At 28.8% G+C, this 25990-nt stretch overlaps 4 protein-coding genes and 1 long non-coding RNA gene across 14 annotated transcripts; 2 read left to right on the forward strand and 3 right to left on the reverse strand.

The window, feature by feature from the left end:
* The first annotated feature begins 967 nt into the window (after positions 1–967).
* LOC122516547 (protein C10) lies at positions 968–1980 on the forward strand. The gene is made up of 3 exons (XM_043634445.1): positions 968–1242; positions 1315–1491; positions 1564–1980. The coding sequence occupies exons 1-3, from the start codon at positions 1203–1205 to the stop codon at positions 1692–1694; spliced, it is 348 nt and encodes a 115-aa protein (XP_043490380.1). The 5' UTR covers positions 968–1202; the 3' UTR covers positions 1695–1980.
* A 2375-nt stretch (positions 1981–4355) lies between these two features.
* On the reverse strand, positions 4356–12315 carry LOC122516545 (epsin-2). Of its 10 annotated transcripts, none has more exons than XM_043634435.1 (16): positions 12160–12314; positions 11514–11781; positions 10702–10751; positions 9217–9332; positions 8017–8109; positions 7670–7928; positions 7368–7567; positions 7233–7278; positions 6878–7040; positions 6665–6794; positions 6345–6377; positions 6141–6228; positions 5936–6057; positions 5565–5859; positions 5316–5492; positions 4356–4664 (listed from the first exon to the last, which is right to left on the reverse strand). In XM_043634435.1, exons 4-16 carry the CDS (start codon positions 9238–9240, stop codon positions 4537–4539), a joined length of 1758 nt encoding a protein of 585 aa, XP_043490370.1. In that variant the 5' UTR covers positions 9241–9332; positions 10702–10751; positions 11514–11781; positions 12160–12314; the 3' UTR covers positions 4356–4536. The 10 variants fall into 10 exon arrangements, with proteins under 10 accessions (XP_043490370.1, XP_043490374.1, XP_043490372.1 ...); XM_043634442.1 differs by lacking the exon at positions 11514–11781 and adding an exon at positions 5128–5148 and having other exon boundaries at positions 4576–4664; XM_043634439.1 differs by lacking the exon at positions 9217–9332 and having other exon boundaries at positions 11579–11781; positions 12160–12315.
* Positions 12316–12692: 377 nt separating this feature from the next.
* LOC122516544 (zinc finger protein 568-like) lies at positions 12693–16899 on the reverse strand. The gene is made up of 3 exons (XM_043634432.1): positions 16602–16899; positions 14054–15619; positions 12693–13923 (listed from the first exon to the last, which is right to left on the reverse strand). The coding sequence occupies exons 1-3, from the start codon at positions 16764–16766 to the stop codon at positions 13108–13110; spliced, it is 2547 nt and encodes an 848-aa protein (XP_043490367.1). The 5' UTR covers positions 16767–16899; the 3' UTR covers positions 12693–13107.
* A 480-nt stretch (positions 16900–17379) lies between these two features.
* Positions 17380–17855, forward strand: LOC122516548. Its single transcript, XR_006303598.1, has 2 exons — positions 17380–17564; positions 17642–17855. It is a non-coding gene; the product is annotated as an uncharacterized LOC122516548 (long non-coding RNA).
* Positions 17856–18152: 297 nt separating this feature from the next.
* LOC122516546 (uncharacterized ENTR1 family protein-like) lies at positions 18153–25123 on the reverse strand. The gene is given in 8 exon segments (XM_043634444.1): positions 18153–18480; positions 18563–18835; positions 18917–19144; positions 19251–19531; positions 22818–23028; positions 23030–23331; positions 23880–24175; positions 24554–25123. Coding segments are annotated over 7 exon segments (1737 nt in total). The 5' UTR covers positions 24172–24175; positions 24554–25123; the 3' UTR covers positions 18153–18330.
* Positions 25124–25990: the final 867 nt, after the last annotated feature.

A 25990-nucleotide genomic window follows, 5' to 3' on the forward strand; every position in this document is an offset into this window, starting at 1 on the left:
TCGAAAATAAGAAATATTACTCAATATTATTATAGAATCATTGATCTTGTATTGATAAATTTAAAGACTCTGATTAATTCAGAGAAAATTATATTAAATAATGTAAATAATAAAATCAATAAAATGTATTATTAAAACATGCAAGGTTAAATATTATATACTTTACCGTTATATTATTATGAATTTAGAAAAGAATGATTAAATCAAACATATTTTTTCATATTTTACTTTTAAAATTAAATTAAATTTGAATAAAATGTAGAAAAATTCATTCTCTTCAAAATTCTTTATTTGTCACCGATTCGAGTACTACTTGCGATAGAATCCGTATGCAAAGAAATGAGGTCGTTCAGTGCTGCAATTAACTAGCATAGCATGTGCATCTATATTATGTATATATTTTTTATGTATGCATAAATCATATGGAATACCTATAAATAACAAAAATATATATCATTTTTAAATATGTATTATCTTCAATCAAATTCAATATTAATGCAATTCTTGTTTTACTTGTACAACAAAACTACAGGATCAACACATATACACATGTATTTTGCAGAATATTTATTGGTAAGTAATCTTTATATTATATATACACTATAATATAATATTACTCACATATATATTATTTTGTATCAATTTATAAATTATAAAAAATCAATGAACATTTTAATTTAAAAATACAAATAACCTTTTGAAGAATAAAAGAGGGAAAAAGAAGTGAAAATTTTTAAAATTTATACTCGAATCAATAAATTATAATTAAATCTCTCTTCTAAATTGTTATATATAATATTGCATTTATGTTTTTAAAATATTAATTTAGCTTAATGTTTAGGATTACAAAGAATAAGCAAATAATTGAACAATTAAATGAAAAAAATATAGCATAATATTTTACAGATTTTTTAATTTAGAAAAAAACTGGTAAAATGAATGTAAAAATCTAAATATAGAGGTCGTTAATATGCCATTATCAAACTGAACATTGTTGCCGACTGTAGATAATTTCTCACATTACCTGTACGACCTGTACCAAAGAATACAGAAGTACATCAAAGTTGTACGTGTTAGTAGCTTATTTTCTCGGAAAACAGTTTATAAGGATATTTACTTCTTTGCTATTATTTATACAGTGAATTGTAAATGTTTATTTAGGAAGTATAGAATATATGAAACATATTGGTTAATTTTTCACGATGACAAGTATATCTGATTTCACAGTAGAAACTGCTAAAGGTATTTAAATATTATAACTAATTTTGATAATACAAATATTTTAATGTTTTATTTGTTAATTTTTTATTGCAGCTGCATTGACTGATATTTTAGCAGCTTTAAATGCACCACAAAATATTCAAAAAATTGCAGAAGTAAAAGAGAATTCTGGCAATGAAATGTTAAAAATGATGCAGTTTGTTTTTCCAATTGTAGTTCAAATACAAATGGACGTTATTAAAAATTATGGATTTTTAGAAGGACGAGAAGGTTTGTTGTCAAAAGTATTGACTAATAATAGATAATATATAAATATGTTATTTATCTTATTCTTGTATATAGGTACTGTACAATTTGCTCAATTAATTAGAAAGTTAGAACGAGAAGATCCTGAAGTAGCACAATTACATAGCCAAGTAAAATCTCATTTTCTGCCACCAATAACAAATTCTTCTGTGGAAGCTTCTCTTTAAAATATTTTATTTGTGCAATATAAAACAGAATTATATCTGTTTATTGACTTCATATAAATTGTTTACAAAAAAAATAATACTTATAATGAATTTATAAAAGTTACCTAAAGTATTATGATATTGCGGATGTATTAGGTTTTTATTTTATTTAATATTATACAAATATATAACATATTATTGTTAAATTAAATTGACATGGAAAAATGAAGTTCTTGTTAAAAATTGCATAGAAATTTTTTGTGAAGAAAATAGGAAAAAAGTTGAAATTATATATTTATTGAGAAAACTTAAAAATTTTTACATTTATTCATTTTATAGTATTAATAATATAATAATCTACTAAAAAATATATATAATATATATTTTTTTAATAAGTTTTCTTTGAAGTTATTTGAACTTACAGTAGCTCTAAAACTGAAAAGTAATCCAGTGTTCGCATAAAAAATGAAGTTATATTCAAATTGTTTGATATAGCAAGAATGACATAAATACTTTTCATATCAAATATTATCATAAATATGAAGAAATGTAAATTATCTTATTACTATATAAAATAGATATATAAATGTAATAATCAAAGCAAGCCTATTCAATACAAAACATTGAATATTGTATAAAAAGAATCGTATTCTTTATTTTTTATTCCAACAAATAATTTTTAGAGCATTTTCCAAATACTTCATCTTTTCTAGCGAACTTCTGAAAAAATATATATTAAATATACAAATTCTATGGTACAAGCAAATTCGTTTAAAACTGCACGGAACTATTAAAAATTATTGACTTACTTAATATTGAATAGCACAACATTATTTAATTAACAGTCAGAAGTCTGTGCAACATGCAAATATTTCTGACTTATTTAAAATAAGTCACTTATAATGTAATTTTGTAATTAGTATTATACTTTGCCAATTTATAATATACAGTTTTAATAAAAATATGTATCTTTGTGTAAAAATCCGAAAATGTCTTATTGTAGTTTTTGAAAAAGAAATGCCAAGTTCACACAAAGGAGGAATGCCATCTTTAAAAGTATATTGAATTAATATTCAATTAATATCATAAAAGAGAAAAACAATCTATAACTATATACAGATATTAATAAGAACATTTTCACATTTTATCTCTTATTAAAATTAAATAACAATATTGAATTCACTATATATTATTGTGACGCAACTATATTATTATAAGAAAAATAAATAATATATTTTTAACCCTTTGCGGTCCTATGTCGAGTGTGACTCGACATCGCTTTTCGTTCTAGCGCGTCCTATGTCGAGTGTGACTCGACATCGCTTTTCGTTCTGGCGCGTCCTATGTCGAGTGTGGCTCGACATCTTCAAATGTTTTCCAAACTAAACGCTACCAAACGGATAAGCGACTAGTGAAATCTGTGCAGACCAGCTGGAACGAAATGGTCAAAAGTGCTCAGTCCGCAAAGGGTTAATGCAACTCAGCAAATTCTTCTGCAAAAACACATGAGATTAAGTATTAAAAAAAACTTTCACATTAATATTAATGATAATATTAACACAGAGCTTTTAAGAAAAAAAATTTGATCGTGGAACGGTATAGCATAACATACTTATAATTTGTTTTACATGAATTAAGGTACAACAGTAAATATTTTAATACATAAGAAAACGCAAATTGCATCACATCGTAAGACAAATAAATGAATAAATATATATACTCTCATCTTAACAAATTTGCAAATTTTTGCCGTTATAAAATTGCCTGACAATTTAATAATCATCTGCAACTGGTTGCTGAAACGTTTTACTTTTAATAGCAGTAATTAATTTTAATTTTTGTAAAACTACTTTGCACAAAACAGATGTATGCCATTATCATCATATTAAAATCATAAACAGTATATTTTATGTGTATATTTAGTCAATAATTAAGGTGTATAAAGTTGGAAAATATAAAAACCGATTTATATTACCACGATTACAGAACATGATGATCATTCGATTATTTGTAACATGTACTGTGTAAAGTATTAGAAATTGTACAAAATTATTAGCACACGGCTCATCATATTTAACAACAAATGCGCACACATCTTTTTAACACAGGCACTATTTGTATTCTTGATTTTTCTTATTGCTAAAAAGCAAGCCATAATATGAATTTTGTAGATCATAATCCATATAATATTCAAGACTGGCTTAAACTGAACCCTGTTCGATATAATCTATTTTTGCAAATTACGATTACAGTCTCACGATCTCATTTACTATAGAAAACACGTATATAAATACAAAATAAATGAAATGATCTCGATATCATTATTATTTTACATCTTTACCGAAAGAATATATCGGTGAGCAATCTTTGTCTGAGAATGGATTCATACTTAAAAAATATTCTATATATGAAAAGAGTATGTATAAAATCTAGTTGTTACCTTGGGAGCTTTTAAGCGTTTCAAGCTAAAATGTTATATTTTGTTTTTTCTACGACTCAAAATATTTTGTGAAATAGTATATCAAATGATATAGCCGCAATAAAATCATTTATAACTAAGTTAGTTAGTTATATGAAATGCTATGGAAAGCATTATGAATAAATATAAACAGTAATAATAAAAATTTTTTTATAATTAGTTTTTTTACTTAAAACATTTTGATAACATGATAATAGCTTCAATTATTAACAATAAAATTGTTTTTATTACTCGCTCCTTCTATATTCTGCATCTGCAACTCAAATCATAATTTACTCTAAATTTAAACTTATACCGTACAGGGTTACTAATAAAATCTCAAATACTATTATATTCGCTGTAGTAATAGCGGTTTCAGCTAACTTTTCAATAATTTTCATCAGGCTACGATAAAAATGGATTAGCTTTAGCATTAGTATTTACAGCCCAAGGGTCCTGTCGAATCTGGTTAGTTGGAGCATGAGATGATGCTGCTGTTGTCGCAAATGGATTCGCTGAATATGATACGGGCACTGTAATTAGATCATATTAGATGAATATATAAGATATTAATACAAATATATAAAATATGATAGATTCCTATGATACTAACATTTACTACAGAGTTAAGATTGATAAGTATAGAATTTGAAGCATTACATATTAGCTTTTTATTAATAATTTTAAATATTATCAATGTGCTTTGTAGTATCAATTAATATTTATAACACTTTCAAGTCTGCTAATATAAATTAGTTTTACATGATAAATAAAACATTAGTTTCATAAAAAATGCATGCAAACAAATTATCGATTATCGTTCGATTACAAAATAAATTAAATTCTTAAAAACCCAAGGAAATTTAAATTCGCGAAAGTTTTCATCTACAAAATTGTATAAATCATAAAAATGCAAACATAGTAAACTCATATTGACATGATAACAAACTTGAATCATGCACTCGTGCGATCATTCGTCAGTTTGTTAATACTCACGAATTTAGTTCCAATGAAATGCTATTTTGCAGACATAGAATGTGTTATGAAGTAAAATATTAATTTTTCATGATTTCAATTACCTGAAAGGATATTTGTGTATGCATTATAATTAAAGCAATATTAGGAATACTTTTAAAGGAACACGTTCGTGAATTATTATTCACATTGTTCAAATATGGTATTACCTGTTGGTGTTGGAGTAACTGTTTTAATTGTAGAAGTGCTGACAAGATTATCCAAGTTTACAAGAGCAGAATTTTCACCAAGAAAGGATTGTGGCGTCTTTTTAATTGCACCAGTGCTCTGAGGTAAAGATTCACCTATACCACTTAAATCAAATGGATCTGAAGATAATGTAGTCCCTGAAATATATGTCATACATTACGAAAATGTGAAAATTATTTACAATGTCAATAATATAATTATATAATTACCATTGTTTGTAGTTTGTGAACCACCTCCAAGTTTGTTCCTCTGACTGATTACATCAAATTCATCAAGCTCGCTCAATGGACTTGTAGCCGAACTACCATGAGTTTGAGAAGGAAAATTGCTAAAAGTAGAGCCAGGATCCTTAAAGCCGTTGCTCATAGTACCGAAGGCAGCATTTGCGGGATTTGATAAATTAAAACCGATGTTTTGTGGTGATTGCGCCGTAAAACCAATATTTTGTGTTAAAGTTGGGTTATTGAAGGTTGGAGATGAAGATAATATTTTATCTTGGCGAACCTAAATATCATTTTATAGTTATTTAATAAAATAATACTGTTTTCTATATGATAATTAAAAAGTAATGAAGTATTACTTCAATTTTAGATGCCTCAGGTTCATTAGCAGTTGGTGCTGGCGACCAAGGATCTGCCGAGCGAGGAGTAACTACTGCTGATGGAGATGGAGCAGGTGCTTTCCATGGATCGTTAACAACAGCTAAAATGAATAATCATGATAGCTAATCAATAATATAAATATAAAATAAAAATTAATATATATATATATTATTAAAAATTTACCCTGCTTTTGAGATGTGACAGGAGCCCATGGATCTATTGCAGGTGAATTATTGCTTGTTGTTGGTATACTCCAAGGATCATTTTGAGTCTATAAAATTAAATGAAAACAAATAATAATCTTTTTTTTTATTCTTTTATTTATTTTTTATTTTTTTTATGTATTAAAATCTACTACATCAGTCTATTTATTTTCGTAAAACGTACCTTACATTTACGAAATTGAGACAAATCCAAGGACTGATGTGCAACATGCAAAAATTAAGTGATTTGCATTACCATGCAATAAAGATATATACATATATAACATGAACTCAAGTTAATGTATTTAAATAATAAATAAACTATATACATAAAATTTTTATGAAATAGGAAGCAATTACTTGGCTCTTTACCACAATCAAACATAATTCAACTTAAAAGAACAAACTTATCCGGGAAACTTAACTTTAATAAATATCACTTTTCTTTTTAAATAAATGAATAGTGCTTTATAGTATTACAGTATGTATAATATAATAAAATACCTGAGGTCTTGGAGGTGGAGCTGTAACCGGAATACTCCAAGGATCATTCTGCGCAGAAGAGCCGCTAGCTTCGCCTAGATTTACATCTAGTAAATCAAGCATATGACTTTGCTTTTCAGTTTGTGGTGCTCTAAAAATGACGTATGTTATTTTATAAAATATTTTCTTTCTCATATACAACACATAAACATTTAATAGATTATTTACACATACTTGAAATCCTGCTGGCTTTGACTTAGTGCTAATTGTAATCGAACGTCATCACTTCGCCGTCGTTGTTCCTCTTGTTCTGCTTCTTCTCTTGACATAGCAAGTGCTAGCTGCAGTTGTAGTTCTTCTTCGCCCACTGTTTGCGGTCTAGCTGCTTCTAATTCAGCTATTTTAGAGATATCCAAATTTTGTTAGAGATATGTATAGAATTTAATAAATTTTTTATCTTTTATGAAATTTAATAAAGAAGAAAAATATCTATAACAATCCTTTGAAAACTTCTTTAATAAAATTTACTTTAAATTCAACAAAATTGATTTAAAAATATAATTTATGACTAATACAAATTTCCTCTTACGTCGTGATGCTGATTCGGTCAAATTACAAGGCTCCCAATCTTGAAACTGAAACAATGTATTATTATACATTTATTTGTTTATTTATTTATTTATCATTGTAAAATCATAATAATTTAACTTTAAGTGAAACTTACATCGCTGCTTACAGGTGACATTGTATCTAAACCATCACTTCCAAAACCACTAACTGTTTGAGCAAATCTCTCTTTGGCCTTCAATGCTCTAGCTCTTTCATTTTTTAATCTTTCATCATCTTTTAATAAGGCCACTAACTGTTTTGCTTTCTCTCGCACATTAATACCTTGATCTTTATGTCCTTCCATATGTTGGAAATCTTTTAATAAAATATATAAAATTATCAATTATTCAAATATAAAAACAAAATTAATAAAGTTGAACTAAATAACTATATAATAATCGTTTTTTGTATGATTACCTTTCAACGTTTGAATGGCAAAAATATTTTCCTTACATTGTTGTGCAACTTTTTCTGTACCAGTTTTTATAAGATACTCTAAAAGTACCAAAGCTTTGTAAACATGTCTCCAATTTTTACCATGGTCATTAAGTCTTTTCCATAACATTTGCATAATTTCAGTAAAGGCCACAACATTATATGTCAAATCAGCTATTTCTGCCATAAGAGTACTACTTGGACCCCAAGGATCATTACTGGTAGCTTTTCTTACAGCTTTCTGTAAAGTAATTAACAACTAATCTGTTGACACGATATAACATTAACTATTCAATATTAAGAAAAGTAAGATAAAGGCAACAAATTACCTGTGCACTGCTATAATTATGAGCAAGATTTACAATATCTCGCCTAATACCAGCTAAGTTCATTTGCATGACATCTTGGCCTTGTCTTCTCATCTAAAAATTAGTATTATTGCTTAGTAATTAATAATAAAATTTATGATTTTTCGAATAGCCTACACTTATTATTACATCTTCATGAATTTGTAAATAAGTGGTAGTTATATGCTGTAAATCTAGATACAAATTTATATAGGACTAGAATTAAAAAACAATTTAATATAAATAAAATGAAAATATAATCTATGAAATATATATAAAAATATTATTATATATGTATATAAAAGTTATGCGAATTATACATGTATATACATATATTTTGTAAAATAAAGAAGGCTGTGATTATATTAAATATGCACAAACAATTTGTAAAAAGATATAAAACTGTTGACAATAAATATAGACATTTGTTATATATAAAAGCCATGCTGATAAGTAAAAAAAAATTAAGCTTAAAATTAATTAAAATATTTATACCTTACAAAATTAAGGTTATATAAAGCATTACCACCTACATAATATTATACAATTGAAGTTACATTTGTTCAACATATTTTTATAACAACTTAGTTCAGTTAGGAGTAAGATAGGCAAATTAAAAATAAATTTTAGGAGATTTTTAAATATAATAAGCTTAAAATAGTTTTACAAAATAATTTCTATATCAGATACGAAATAATACAAAAACATAACAAATAAAACTAAAACTATATCTAATATATGTTTATTTATTTATGTTTAATATGTGTCGATAAATATAGTAATTGTCATACAATATTTTTTAAATAATGCCTTATTAAACAGCTTTCATTCGAAAAACTTAATAATTAGTAACCAGATCAATATTATTATAATCCTTTTACATAGAAATAATATTCAATGCAATAGTAACTTGCATAATTTATAGATTAATTATCTACTCTTATTATTTATCATATAACATCATAATTATATACTGGACATTAGAAAACAGATCACAATACCTTGTCAAATACTTTTAACAAATAAAGTATAAATATCATTGTTTATTATTCATATGAGCATTTATAATAAGCTAAAAATATTTCAGATATATTTTTACTAATTATTTAAATTCATATTGCACTGATTGTTAAAGTGCGAACACTTGTTAAATCAATGGTTAAAACTGTTTCAAAAATTTACCTTTTGCATAGCCATTGTTGGCATGTCAAGTTTCGCCGCTGGTGTTGATGAAACTACGTCTTGTCCAGAAATATAGAAAACTCCCAATATTCTCCAAATCAGAATAAAACCCTAAACTATCAGATGACTTCGTAAATAAATATGACATTATTTAATACATAAATTGTATTTCACAAGCAATCCAATGTTATTCCATATTTAAACACTTGAAGAAATAATAATATATCCGTATCTTTGATTTTAAATAAGAAATAATTATTATGCAAATAAATATTGCAAATTAATTTAAATGTCTCCTACTCCATTATACTGAACATCATAAATAAAAATAAGTATAATAATGAGAAATATATATATATTGAACAAATATACTCTTTATGATCGTGCATTTCCTGAAAAAAGCATTAGAAAAAAGAAATAATATACAAATAAAGAAGAATTTGGTTTCTTTTTAAGAAACTGCATTTTGTATTACTTATTCCTATTAGCATTAAATTTTGCAAATGTTTAAATAGGCACATCCTATGTTTATTAATATATTAAGTGTAAATTATAGCTGCAGGTATATACACTCTGGCTTTATTTTATATAAAATATATCATCTACATTCAATAGAAATACGTATCAACTGGTCAGATAGATTTGTTTGTACTACATACATAATCTCTCCACTATAATACTAAAGTATAATTAAATAAATATAGGTAAAATATATTTTTAAAAAATACTTAATACATTATAATAAAATATGACACATGCTATAACAATACTCTAACATAAGTAAATATTTCTCTCATTATAATGAAATAAATAGAATACATTTATAAATAATCAAACAGGACCATTTTTGCTATCTCTACTGATCAACAAAAGAATAATTAGAAATTTTCTTTTGCATAACAATAAATTTACAAGAAATTGTGTATATATAGATATATACACATATTGTAGTTTTCAATAAATGTTAAATATTTGGAATAACATTTGAAGCGATTATGCAAATGTAGTATTGTATACCACTTATCATAAAAATGTTTAATTTTGTTCTAGTAATTTTTAAGACATACAATCAAAATTAAATTGCCACAATTGTCACCGATATAATTTTATTAATGTTATAGCAATCGTATAAGTTATATCATGTTATTCACGCAGTCAGAATTTTAGATAAAATTATATACTTAGATAGACCAATTTATATATAAATATATTACAAATGATATATATAAGTACAGATAAATTTTGTAAAAATATTCAAATTTCGACTATACACGTAATAACATTTAATTTTGTAAACTGTTTACCAATACGAAAGCTTTTCAACTTATGTTTTAAGAGCATGAAAACTTACTTAATTCCTTGATAGATTGTATATTTAGTAGAGATAGAAAATAAATCAGTATATCACCAGCCCCTGTTTTTATTATGGAGAAACTAACTAACTTACATTCAAACTATTATTTTTGTAATTAAGAATTTACTTACATTGATAGGATAATTAAATTAGACTGTTCCGTTATAAAACTGCTCCCTTTCTGAAATAAGACAAATTTTTTATCACTTATGAGTTACAGTTGTTTCCATCTTATCTTATCTTTTAAACTACCTCGTGAATGAATATTATCATCATCATATATATATATGTAATAAAAAATCATTGAAAAATTATATTTTTTTAATACATGCAACAAAAAATTATATTGTAGAAAATGCCTAAAATATAATTTTATTAACATTACACTTAATAGAACATAATATAAATTTATTTTGTTGCAGCTAAGTCAGTTAAGAAATACTTTTATCATCGTTAAGTATACGAACTGGACCTTAAAACTATTTTTAGATGTTTATTAAATAGATATTCTTTTTTAATATAAGCTTTAATAAAAGTATTTTACTAATTAAATGTACGTATATATTTGTTAAATTTAAACCTTTTTAAGAATGAAGTTATGTGTGTATATAACTCTTGGAAAAAAAATATAAAATTACATTGGACTAGAGTTGAGATCTAATGCAAGGTTTCACGATTAAACTAACAGTATTATAAATATCGAACCATGTAAGTATTGATTGTTGTTTTATAGAGTGAATAAAAAGAAATAAATAATTCAAAATAATGATAAAATGTGTCACGAATTGAGAAAAACAAATGAATGATATAATAAAATACTCAAAATCAATACAAAATAGACAAAAAAGATTGTAGTATTCGTAATAGAATTAAATAGATATATACGTATTTTTCGTTAAGCAATTTTTACGTTTACCTACATTTGAAGGTTATAATGCTATACCTGAAATATTAACGTAGAACGTATTTAGTATCAAATAAAAAAAAAAGGGTTCTTCTCTTTACAACCTGTCACTATAAAGTGTCACTCGCGTGTTTCAATACTTCGTTCGGCTGCTACTACCGTAATTAGTGTTGATCCAATAGACTTATGAAAGCAGCAAACGTCATACAAACAGGAAACAATCCTCTATGCGTACTTCTTCAAGAAAAAACGTCATCGTTCGCGCACAATAGTCTGCTATACACTATTATTCGTGCATGACCGTAGACTGAAACACGATTTATTTCTTGTCTCTATTCGAATTTACTAGATGATTTATGAGATGCCAGATTTACTCCCCGAATGTTTCTGATTTTTTCCGAATAACAAAATTACATTTCAAACGAATACTGATATCTAATATATAACAACAACAAAAATGATGCCTCATAAAGAAAATTATTAATTTCTTTATGAGGACTTATAGTCTATCACTATTGTTAAATGAAAGATTTAGAAAAGATTAGAATAGGCTGCATCAAAGAACGAACTCTACGTTCCATGATATGCCACAGCCTTTGTCATTCGTGCGTGAGCAAGCAAAAAATTTTCTTATTAACTTGCATAACGAACTATTTTTTTTATTGCAGTGTTCGCATTCCCTCACCTTTTCGATTACTTAAAATTTAACGCAATGACAGAATTACAACTCAAATAGAGAAGAAAATAACACAATCCACTTATGACAAGCGCATTCACTGAATAACAATTTAGCAGTTATGAGGCAAGATGGCGTTCCAGAATATTTCCCGAAGCTACTACAATTTTGTCGTATTCGTTCTATTTTAAGGCTATATTTCATGAATTCAATGAAAATAAATAGTAACTAATATTATTGGACCTGTTAAAAGTACTAAAAAATAAAACATTCCTCATTCGAGGAAGTTCTAATATTTTCTAATCTCCAATAAACATCTTTTATTTATGAATACGTGAATCAAAAAAATATACATTTAAATAAATAATTTATTTTAATAATAAGCCTTTTTTAAATCCTAATTAGAAATTTTTTAATAAGTTTAAAATTAAAAATTGTCTATTTGTATTTATGCACGCCCTTGTGTGTATTTGTGTGTGTATCTATGTACCTACAGGAAAAAAAAGAAAATATAGAAAAACCATATGTAATGCTAAAAAGAATTCTGCTTATGGTTGAACTATATTGTTACTTTATGACATGTAATTTAAAGTATCGATGTAAGCGCGGATGATTTAAAATTTGTAGTGAACGCAAGCTGAAATTTTCCAAAATTCAATATACAACATTTTGAAAATGTTAGAAAGATTTATTTCATTTTATTATGACTGGGTACGTAAACCTGAATTTCTATTAATATTTTAAAACTTGAATCTTATTCAATCAATTATTATTGATCTAGTTGATAATCTTAATTTCTTAACACTTTAATAAGTCTTCGTTTCTTTTGTCAAATACTGCTGCATTCTAATGTTCTACAATCAGACTTTAATTTTTATTCACATCTTAAAAATAGATGATTCGTTAGATTGATATATAATTATACAATTTTTACTAAGTATACCTTAGTAGAGTATCTTATACATTTGGATATATAGAATAATAGGAATTTTTAAACTGTTTAGAATTGACTGTACATACATTTGGATCCTCAACCGTAAATGGTTGCATAATATTTGTAGATAAGGCTTTTTGATTATGTACATTAGCAATCATGTATTGCGGAGTTGGTGTTATTTGACCAACAGTAGCATCCTCTAATAATTTTCTTTGAGAATAGATTAAAACCTGTGATGTGGGTCCACTACTTTGTTGCAATGTATTATCCATTGAAACAGTAAAAGTTGTTGTAGAGTTAGACAATTGCTGAGCTTTACATTTTTTTGTATGTGCATACAAAGAACCTGCATTGTTGTATCTTTTTGTACATATTTTACATGCATATGGTCTTTGACCAGTATGCGTGTATGTGTGTTCATTTAAAGAAGTTAATCGTCTGAAAGACTTAGTACAAATCTGGCAGTGATATTTAGCTTCTCCCGTGTGCATCGTTATATGCCTGGCTAAAGTATTGGCACGTGCAAATGCTCTACTACAATATTGACAAATATAAGGCTTTTCTCCGCTATGAGTCCTTGAATGTAATTGCAGATATGTGCTTTTAGTGAAAGCTCTACTGCAAACATTACATACATATGGTTTAATGCCAGTATGAGTACGCATATGAGCAACCAGTGAACCACTTTGAGCAAAACATTTGCTACAAACTTCGCACAAAAATCGCTTTTGACTATCTTTAGTACGTTTATGTCTTTCTATATGATTAGCTAAAGATTGCTGTTGAGCAAATGCTTTTGGACAGAGAGCACATTTATGTGGTCTATTATGCCTACCCTGTAAACAATTAGGTATCAAATTAATTTCAATGAGATAATTATGTAAAGAGATCTGCTTATATTTCTTATTATTAACCATATAAATATTGTAATTAACTTTCACAGGAATAATTTACTTTTAATATTACCTTTTTTCGTTCATTAGAACCATCATTAACTTTATTTTCATTATCTGTGTCATCTTCATTCTCTTCTTCTGAGTTTCCAAATATTTCATCCTTATGCTTTGATTGTTCGTGGTCTTTTAATTTATCTATTCTTGAAAAGACTTTTCCACAAGTCGAACAATTGTATTTCAAACCACTGTGAGTAGAAATATGCCTTTTAAGATTTCTTTTGGTTGCAAATAATTTTCCACATTGTGTACATTGAGGACTCTCCATTGGTAAATTATCATTATCATTGTCATCGTCGTTATCAATATCATCAACGTCGTCATTATTTCCATCGTCTGATTCATTTTGTTTTAGTACAGATTTATTTTTGATTTCATTCAACTGGGTTCCAGTTTCACTAGAAAAATCATTTAAATCTTCAGGATTGTATTCTGGATGACTTTTAGCATGTGTCAAAAAAGATTTTTGATATGTAAATTGCTTGGAACAAACTTTACATATAAATTTACAATTTTTTTTTTCAGTTTTAGTATTATCCATAGAATTATTACAATTATTATCAATATCCCCTGCTTTTAAATGTACATCTTTATTGTCACTATTCTCTTTCTCTCTTTTCTTATTATTAAAACGTACATGATGTCTATTATTAATGTGGTTCTTTAATTTAGTAATATTTGAAAATTGTTTATCACATATGTAACAAACGTAACGTAATTCTGCTTTATGTTTATGTACTTTCATGTGTCTTTGTAAAGCTAAACGTGTAGTAAATGATTTAATGCATTGTGAACATTTCTGTCTTGTAGTTCTGCTAATTAAAGGTTTTTCCTCATCATCACTACAATTATAGATAGGTTTTCCTTCTTCTTGAATATTAATACTTTTGGATGAACTTTCTATAAGTGTATTATAGTTTAACTTTTCTAACTCATTTTTTATTTCAAGTTTGAATATTTGTTCTTGTCTTACAGTGCTTTGGTCGATGGAATTATTACTTTCTGATACATTTTTTTCACGTAACAATTCTTCTTTAATACATTCTGTTTCTGTTATTAAATTAGACGAATGACATGTTACACTATTTATCTTATTTGTAATGCTTTCACAACTTTGAGGTAATTTTATGTTTTCTATAACTTTGTATGGTTCTTGTTTATTTTCTAGTTCAATTACTGAATTGCACTTGTCATTGGAATCTATATTATCATTAATTATTTCGGAAGCGAAATCATGTTGATCATTAGGAAAACTTTGTACATCAATTTGTATAGATGGCTCATGGATATTACTACTGCACTCTCTATTACCATTATCATCATCCTCACCATCTTTATTATCATTGCCAATATGATTTGTAACTTTTCTTTGTAATATTGCATCTGCTATGATATTAGAAAAATGATCTTCTACTTTCAATTCATTTTCAATATCTTTTGCTGTACATGATCCGAGTTTCAATATTTCACGTAATTTTGTATCTGTCTTTTGTATTTGACTTCGAAAGTTGTAGGATATGTCAAGAAGTTGAGAACAATCGAAACATATTACCGATGGCAATCCATCTCCTTCTTTTACCTGTAATAAATAAAGTAATTATATTTTACAAATAAACTATGATTCTAAATATATTAGATTAAAGAAAAAGTTTTTTCCTTAAGTAAAGTTTTTTCCTTTTCCAAGTGGTAATAAACTGGTAATAAAATGTGTAATATTTAAGAACATGATGCAGTATCTGTATGTGTGGTATAAAACTAGTTCAAGCGTTTTCAATCTGGAAATTTAGATGTTAAAGATGCACCTTTCTTTGATCGACGAATCATTGAAAAAGTCGATGAAATAATGGATAAATTTAAGCAAGACCTGGACATAGAAAGTCATGATATCGGTAAAGAACTAAACATCGACTACAAAATAGTTTTAAACCATTTGGAGAAGACTTTATTGAAAATATGAAAAAAAAACTTGTTTCATTTGTGTGTCGAAATAAGAAGAAACTTTTTCTTGATTTAATATATATATAACTAATTTGTCTTCTACCTGCCCAAAGTTGCTTTAATCTTCTATATATGTATTATATATGTTCTTATATATGTATTATATATATGTAAAATATATTTAAAAAGAAATGAATGTGTTTAATGTAAAACAATAAATACATAAAATTTAAAGAATACATTATTCTGGTATAAATATTTTATTGTTCCATCATTCTAAATTAAAATCTAATCAATCTCTTATGGATTTAATAACTGTAAAAATATAAATAAAATAATACAATTTTTATTGAGTACACACAAGCCTCGTACTTATTTACGAAAGGCCGCACACACACAAACACACATCAAATAAAGAAAAGATAGAATTAAAAGACCTTACCTATATATTAGCGGTTTTAATTTAACTGTCTAATGATTTCATATAAAACTTTAAATTTTAACCTCTACTTGATATATTCCTCTTTTTGAAATTTGCAAAAAAAATGTGTATAAGTAAAAATAAATGAAGGTAGTTTTAGAATAAATCAACATATTTAAATTAACGATGCAACGATTCTAACCTGCACACCAGCAATTGCCATTAGTTTCTGAGAAAAGCCTTTGTTGTTTGGAAAAAGTTGACATGCTCCGTTGGACTTTTGTAAACAGATTCGACAATCTTCGTTTACATTAATTCGTGCATCTTCAAAGTTTTTAATGCCTCTCCCATCATCTGACAATTCCATTTCTTTGAACAAAACACTGCTGCGGCGTAAAACCCTTATCCAGCACCATTCGTTAATAAGAAATAAAGTTCGATATACAATGAAACACGTATCACTAACTCGAAGTTTTGAATCGTATATATCGAAGATTGAAACAAATCCTCTTATTGAGAAATTTTGTAACACATAATTTTAATTAACATAAATATTTTTAAAATAAATACATAAATAAATAACTTAATCATTGATATCTTTTGGCAATGTTTCCATGAATAACATTTTATCTTTCTTAACATACGACGCTAATGAAAAAACTATTTTTATTTTATTTTATTTTTTTCATTACAACACTCATTCATTGATAACGTACAACTGATAGAAGGACAACATTCTTTGTAATTTGAAATAACGCGCGTCCAATTAATTACACGGAAGATACGAATTACGAAATCAATTGTCAGATCTATGTTATTTCATCACCATGGAAGTTTATAATTTTAAGTTGATTAACAGAAAATTTATTAATTTAAGATAAATAAACAAATAATGATGAAAGAGAAATTAAATAAAAATTTGCGAGGACTAAATAAAGCTAATGAAATTTTTTATAATGAGCTTCAAGCAATTGTTTCTCTCCAAATACCCGAATTTAAATGGCGGGAAATATTTGAAGAAGAAAATCATTCTTTCATTGTAAATTCTATTTTAAAAGAAATCATTTCTTCGACGATGGAAATAATTTACGATGTATACCTTGAAAAAGCTGTTTACTCATTTGTTGTTCATTGTTCTCATATAGCTTGGCTTCAATTATTTGATGTAAATATAAACATTTTTATGTTAAAGATAAATTAACGAAAAATGAAGTTTTTAACCTATTCATATATTTTCTTTAGGCAATGGATTTACAATATGATTTAGGTGAGGATCCTGCATCAATTAAAAAATACTGGATAGGAGACAAAGAACATAAACCATCACCGATCGATTTGTTATGCTTTAAAAACGTCGAAGTACGTAAAAAATGTGAAACTTGTTCATACCCTGAAAACTGCCAGAAATCATAGAACTAATATACGTAAATAGAAGAGACATTGACAAGTTCACACTTAATATTTTATTTGATTTAATGCACAATTTAATTTATTAATTAAGTTTTATTTTAGTCTACTATTTTTTATTTCTTTGCGTAAACATATATTCTCCGGAATAGTTTTTGTAATATTAAAAATAATTGCAATCTTAAATTGGCACTATTTAAAATAAATAATATAAATAAATAAATAAGTACATATAGACGTTAGAAAATAAATGTTGATCCAAAATGAAATCATATTACTTATACTTTCTTTTTGTTATTTTTTCAAAAAAATAATAACTTCTTTGAAAATATACTTTGTTTTTTTCTTTGTTAAGTAAGAGCACAGAAAGAATAAGCAGATAATTTTTCATTGATTTGAATCGGTTAAGTCGTGATTCAAAAACAAAGAGCGTGTACCACAAAATGGAGTAACGCAAAATGACGAATTGAATCCATGGCACTTACATATATAATGATTTCATTTGGATCAAGTACGAAAACAATTTAAGCAGCAAGTACTGGGACAGGTGGAGGTCGTAACATCGACCTTGTAGCTGTTAAAAGTTTTTGAGATACTAAATGAGCAATATGAGACGATCTTTTCCAAACGAATTCTCTTGTTCTATCATGATCGTCCGCACTTTCAACGCGAACCTAATTAAGAATAAAATTATTGAGATTAATTAAATTAAGTTTTGTTTTTATATATCATTATTAAATGAATTTAAATATTAACCTGTTTGGGTTGTAAAACACGAATAGAATGCAACGTGGCAGCACCTCCGTGCATCACACGAAGACTTAATTTACCAGACATTCCTGCTGTGGTAGCAGTAGCACTTCTAAGTTCTTTTTTTGCAGCTCTACCAAACTCTTTTTCGACTTTGAGTATTAAAGGTCCCAAAGTGAATTTTGTTTTGATTGTTGTATGATCGCTCATCATATTTACAGAAACATCTCCTGATCTTTGAAGCGAGGCGAGCCCGTATAAAATTGCTCTTGCTTTAGCCTAAATTATAACGCCATTTTTATATTATTATAATCCTTATTGACGAACAAGTAGGTTGAACAAATTTTTAAAAATACTTACCTTACTTTTGTTACTACTGTTTGTCGAATTTTTTGTTTTGTTTCGATTTTTCGTTTTATTACGATTAGATTTTTTATTTTGCGAATTAGATGATTTTCTTTTGCCATTTCTCATCCGATTTTGTACAATGGCAGTGTTATATGATTCAAGAGTTGACATAGTTGTTGGTTGTTCTATATCCATTAAAGTTGTAGCTATAGGTGAGTTTTTGTGAGAATCTGTCATTTTCTGAGTAGAAGATCAATTTTATCAATTTTATATAAACATAGTTATTCTCAAAGAAATAAAAAATAAAAATAGAACTGAAAGTTTCTATTAAAGATAAAGACGATACCTGTACGTCATTTGACTCTTCGTTATTTATATTTTCGGAGATGTGCATGATTGATCCAGAAGCACTTTTCTTCGAACCATTTTTATTCTTCTTACTTTTGGATTTGTTTTTCTTTTTATTCGACTTCGAGTTCAAGTTCGTGTTAGTTAATTTGACCGTTACTGGATCATAATTAGTGCGTAAAATTTTATTAATTCTTTCGAGGATGTTGTCCACAAAGTGATTGTATTTCGCGACATAGATGGCCGGTACATAGCTGCTGGGTTCCGACTCCAAATTATCTAAAATTTTGTGTCAAAAATATTTTCTTTACTTATTTGAAATAAAAAGAAACAATCTGAATGATTTATCAATTTCACATTATAATACTTCGGTCATAGTTACGTCTAATTTTGTTACGTATTCAACAAAAATATGTTCAATCGTATACAAAATGTTTATACTGAAACATAATGAAATCATAAGAGTTAAGGTCGATGGAGAATAGTGAAAGAATTTAGTGGAATGCGGACGTTGTTAGAAGTATCGAGAGGGTGGCCTTGACTGTACTTTTATGAGGTCATCTTTCCGGAGTATTTCTAGAGGTCATTGACCAGAAAAGAGGCATATCCGCCGAATGCATTGCGAGAACGCTCTTCTACCAGGCTTGCTTTTTAATGAAGGGAAACCGTCAGCACATTCTCTTCTAGCTACCTTGGAAGGAAGTGACGGTGACGATCGAAGCCTACTTCGAAGTGAGCATCGTTGAATCGTCGATGGGTATAACGGTAAATCGGAGTCCTTCGGGGAGACTAAACTGGTCTCCCTTCTTTCATTCACCTATCGACCTATCTACTCGCGACAGTGTGTACTCGTCCGTCTTTCTTGTGCCCGCTTAAAAACTCTCCCCGGTCGTCGCACCTACATAAAGTCACTTTCTTCGACCTCGTCGTAACGAAGAGATCAAGATTAAAGAAAAATTCGACGAGGCCCCATTTATTCAAGGCCGTCTTAAATTCAAACGTTTTTACGTATTATACTAACATTGACGTAGTTATTCATCAGTGACCTTCTTTTTACCCCTCAATTCCTCGAGATCATGCAACACCTCAACGATGTGAGATGTAGGTACGTAATTTGTAAAGATCCATCAAAACGTCCATTTGATTATTAACGATCAACCGCGTTAATCTTTAGCGTCTTATTCTCTTTTTGTATTACTCGTTAACGGTAATTATGATAAGTTACATTGCTAGTGATATTAACTTTCGAGACATATCCGATAAAACCAAATAATATTGATGTAGCCATTTCTCTCATGAGAAACGTACACGCATACGATATAAATAATCTTTTTCTCCATTCGAGGAAAAAACGAATAAGTAGCACAAACATGGCGACGAGGAAGCCGCGACTAGGTGTGGGTCAGGGTCGTAATCAGACAATCGTGTGTCTTGGTAGAGAGTGTTATACTCCGGGTCACTGACCCGATTCTCTTTTAGGTCATCGGGCTGCTTCGTGAAAGTTGGAAAAAAATTTCAATATGGTCCCACCTTTGTTATACTCAGTTTCGGAATCACGTAGAAAGTTAATTGGTGAACCCGATAACTAGTCATGAATCTTTGATACTTTTCGTACGTTAACATTTTCCTATTGGCTACGTTTGCTTGCGTTTTAGACTAATTTGCTATTCATTAATTTCACGAATTTCCGGTTCATTAAGCTTGCTTCTTGTTATGAATCGATTTTAGCTGTTAAATTAATTGTAAAATTTACATTCGAAGATATGTCATTAATAGGAGTAATTAGTAATATCAAATGTGTAATTTTCTATTCATGTTAAAAAAAAAAAGACAAAAATTATTATAAAGCAATAATTTCAAGCAACAATCCAGTCACCCACTACAATACTACTACATAAGCAATATAATTTTCAAAAGAATACTGAATTTTTGCATACGTGCGAAAGGGCAAGCATAGATTTTCGGCAACTTAAATTAGAATTATAAGGATTTATATAAATTAAATGAAAGTGATGGTTCGACACGTCACGTAATATAATGGCATTGCTTTAATAAGCTCAGAAATATGTTCGAAAATGAACATATTTCTTGATTTCATAAAGAAAGGATTATTCCTTATTATTAAATTGTTTTTAAATGCGGATGGCAGTGAAGAAATAAAAGGTGGGACACACAATTTTGTAAAAATAATAAATTATCGTGTATTTTGCTATTTAGAATTGAACAATATTTCTTACTACAGAAACTTAGTTTGATTATGAATTATTATAATCGTGTATATGCTTGCATTATTGAATAGAAGATACCATCATTGATTTCACTTTTTTTATGAATCTATTTTTAATCATTGATAAATACTTAAACAATAGTAAAAAAACAACAATTCTCTTGTTGTTACATTCTTTTTCATGATATATGGCGATATTGTTTTCTCTCCAATCCAGATTAATGGCATCATTGAATCGCTGTCCCTCTTCTTCACAATCTCATTTGTAAATATATTTATAAGTCAATTGATCTATGAAAAATATCAGACAAGTACGTGACGTGACGTCACCAATGCAAAGTATTTAAACCCTATTCATTTCAGTTCTGAATGAATTTTTTTGTTTATCTTTAGCGTAATATATTCCACGATTCGATAATGACTAATGACTAATAAACACACATTTACCATAAGTAATGAATTTAAGTAATTCGTATGGTCGTAAAAAACCCGATTTAGGTCCTGAGAAATGTGCATTAAAATGACAAGCGTGAAATTCAAGGGCGCCTCCACCTTTTTGTTGGTCTCATATTACTGCAAGAAACTACGCAGAAAGCGCTTTTACGACCTTAAAATATTGGTATTTATTTACATATTAATCATTTAAATTCTTTCTCCCAGTACCCACTACGTTGGAATTTTTAAAAAGCCATAAATAAACAACGATTCTAAAGAAGTTTTCACTTCAAAAAAAAGGAAAGAAAAGGCATAAAATAACAAAGAACAAGCGAGTATCATGACGCTTCACAAGCGAATGATTTTGAGAAAAATATTTTATGGACGATAAATAAAAATAAATACTATTCCTAAAAGTGTTTCTAAGTGTTTCGTATTTTATCGAAGCAAGAATAACAGATAATTTATAATCGTGATATGAACCGGTTCGTGATAAGTTCGGAGCATTTCAACGATATTTCTCTTCGAATAAAAACTAAATGACTTTGTTTCGTTAATTTCGATTTATCGAGAAAACCGGATATATCGAGACACATTTGTGTGAAACATGTTTCCCATTTGCCACTACAAACTCGCTCATTTTCCTCGCGTCATTTTAAACGCTCCTCGAAATGGTCGAAGAAGAAGATGGAGAAGACAAGTTGGATGATTCGTAACGTCTTGATGGTTGAGAAATGATAGAGGATGAAGTTGTTGAAGAAGAAAAAGAGGATGAGGAAGAAGAAGTATTAGATAATGAGGAAGACGAGCGAGCCGAAAAAGAAGATGCTACAGGTCGTTTGCGCGATAAGCGTGCATTCTTGTGTCTGCTAATGTGTTTCTTGGTCTTGCCCTTGAACTCACGTGCATGTCTGGCGCTGGTGATGTCCGCAATGGCATCCTCGTCGTCGTCGTCGTCGTCATCGTCGTCGTCATCTTCATCGTCTTCGTCGTCTTCGTCGTCGTCGTCTTCCGTTATATCGAGGTCGACGTCGTCGTCATCGTCGTCGTCGTCATCGTCGTCGTCGTCACCCTGTGCCGTAACAGCTTGAGAATTAGCTGGCTGGACGACAGGATTCACAAATAGAGTCTGCACCTTCAAGTCCAGATTCTTGGTTAACAGCTTGACCTTCTGGCACAATGTCCGCAGTTTCATCAACTTCATCGTAAGCGTCTCCGTCGGCTGATGTGGGTTCACCCCCAATGGCTGCTTCCTCAGCTGTATTATCTACGGATGCTACAGCAGCATTCAAATCAGCTTGAACTGCCACTGGTAGTGATTGTGCTGGTGCTGACTGTATCGGTGAGGCTGCTACAGGTGTTACTTGCGAAGCCGGTTGACTTACTTCCTCCTCATCATCATCATCATCTTCCTCGCCTACGATTAAACAAGTTTTCTTAACCTCATAAATTACATCAGATAAGAAAAATATAAATAGTCGACCTACATGCGATAATCACGCGTATTTTTGTCTAAAAAAAATGATTATTTTATCTAGAAAATATCGATATATAACATTATTCAATTACACGAACTGCAAAAAAACTAGTGCAACTGTCGTACGATCGAAATTCGAACGTGCTTGCGCTTCCTAAGAACAACTTCTCGAATGTAGGTCGATGAGAAAAAAAGTAGCGCATAGAAATTCTTTCTGAGTTGAGATCGCCGTCGATGTATGTTAATTCGGACAAGTTCGATGCGCCTCGTACCGTTACTATTGATGTGAGCCGTGAACACTCGACAGACTCCATCGAGCATGCTATTCCGCGTGAGTTTCTGATGTTTGCGTAACGGTGAAGTTTCTCTTACCATCATTCCAGTACAGAATTTTAGATCAGATTATTAGTAAATATCAGAAATATTATTATGTGCTATTTTTATTTTTTCATCTTGAAAAATTTAATAGATGGTTCGTTTTATTTTACCTCCTAAAATGTCTTCGATGAAACGCTCCAAGTAATCGTCATCATCGTCGTCGTCATCATCTTCGTCGTCATCGTCGTCATCGTCATCTCCTGTAATATCTAAATCGACGTCATCATCGTCGTCATCGTCGTCATCATCATCATCTGTAGCTACCGGTGGTGCTTGTGCTTGCCTTCCTGAGACAAGAGTATTCGAAATCGATGCTTTGCTATCGCTGATTTTCGGCACTGGTGATGCCAATGCTCCTATAGCAAGACAGCATAGCAATGCAAGCACTGCTACTAGTTTCATTATTCTGCAAAAAAATCATAGATTACTATACATTAATAAACATCTGACTCTCATTGACAAAGAATGTATCTTTGCACGATAATTACACACGAAATTAAAATTGATAGCCGAATAATGGCATCGTTGTTGTAGTATTACATACAACAACATTGAATTACATAATTAATAATATATACTCTATCTAAAATTTAATAATATTATTCACAAAGATCAAGTATATACGCTGTTTCACTTTATTTGACGGTGCACACAATATCACTTGATTCAAACCACCCCCAAAAACTTTGCCTTTCGTATATCTTTGATGTAGTTTCTTATCATCGCCCGATCGAAGTAATTTCCAGGATAATTATATGGAACTGCTTTATTCCGTTGGACTCACCTCTCTTTTCTTATTTAATTTCTCTTTCACTCTCCCTTCTAGTCCACCTTTTCAACTTCCTTTATGTGGAAGCCGTGAACGTCGCGTGTGCGGATGATCGTCCCGATCAATGACACGTGTGATCTACCGCACGACTCGTAGAGAGCATTGAAACAGACGAGATACTGTGGTTCGACCCTTTTATACTAACTTGTGCCTCCACCTCTTTCGTTCTCCTTCTTCGTCCTCCTTCTTGGTGGTGCCTCCTTCGGGTGCTTAGTATTATATTCCATCGTCTTTTTCACGCACTCCATTATGTTTTCTCTCTTCCTTGAGAGAATGTATTGTATTTCGAAAGCGAGATTTATTCGAAGGGAAAACAAATTCTACGACGATATAATAAAATTAATTAATTGACTATTATCTCGTACCGTTATCCAATTGTTTTTTCTTCTTTTTCCATGTATACCTTATTGTTAGATTTTTCATCTCATTTTCTTAAATTGTTACGTTTGTAATTTGTGTTGACTGAAAATGATATAAAATTATTTATATGAAATAAAGATATATATTGCAAAGGATATCTATACAATTTTTCATCAATTATACATATATATATACATATTATATATGTATTATTTTTCATTGAGATAAATAAATAAGAAACAAAATGAAAATAGATACAAATATTTCTTCTTCGTATTTCAATAAATCCTAGAATTTGAATAAAACAAAATTTGAACGTTCTGGAGAATCACTAATGAAAACAATCCGTGAGAGTTCGAGTTAGCAGCTAACTGTAAATATCAAGCAACTTCCTCGATAGATCATACAACTCGTATATCCGTTGTTTTCAATACTTAAACATTAGATTTTCTAGATAAAATTAATAATCTAGATCCGATTGATCTCATCATCATTCATTTTATTTACAATTAACAAAAAAATATGATACTTTTTAAATAATTTAAATAATATTTTTAAAATAAAATAGCAAAAATTAATTTTATTCGTTAAAATTATTCAAATAATTGAAGTGTTTCCGTGTATTAAATTTTATATACGCACGAATTGATCTTCTTAATTAATAAGCTATACAAGTAATAAATTAATCGACCTTAGAAAACCTTGTCATTAAAAAGATGTCGGAAAAGAGATTAGAAAGTAGATCTAAATCGTGTATAATAGAATCCTTAATGTATAGAGTAGGAAACAAGTGCAATTAGTAGTGTTCTATCAATGATATGATAGTACAGCTTCTTGCACGAATCATGGATTCTAAGGATCATCAGGTTTGGTCGTCTCAACTCTCCATTAGACTGGAATATGGAATTCGGTGTCATACCAAGCGTGGAAGTAGTCCACGGCTTCGTAAATTAGTAATCAGGATATGTACCAGAGGCCGACGAACACGTTTTCGTATACATGCAAGGAAGATAGACACGTGCGCGAAGAGAG

The sequence above is a fragment of the Polistes fuscatus genome, unplaced genomic scaffold, assembly GCF_010416935.1.
Source record: "Polistes fuscatus isolate 324 unplaced genomic scaffold, CU_Pfus_HIC Scaffold2, whole genome shotgun sequence".
NCBI classification, from domain to species: Eukaryota; Metazoa; Arthropoda; class Insecta; order Hymenoptera; family Vespidae; genus Polistes; species Polistes fuscatus.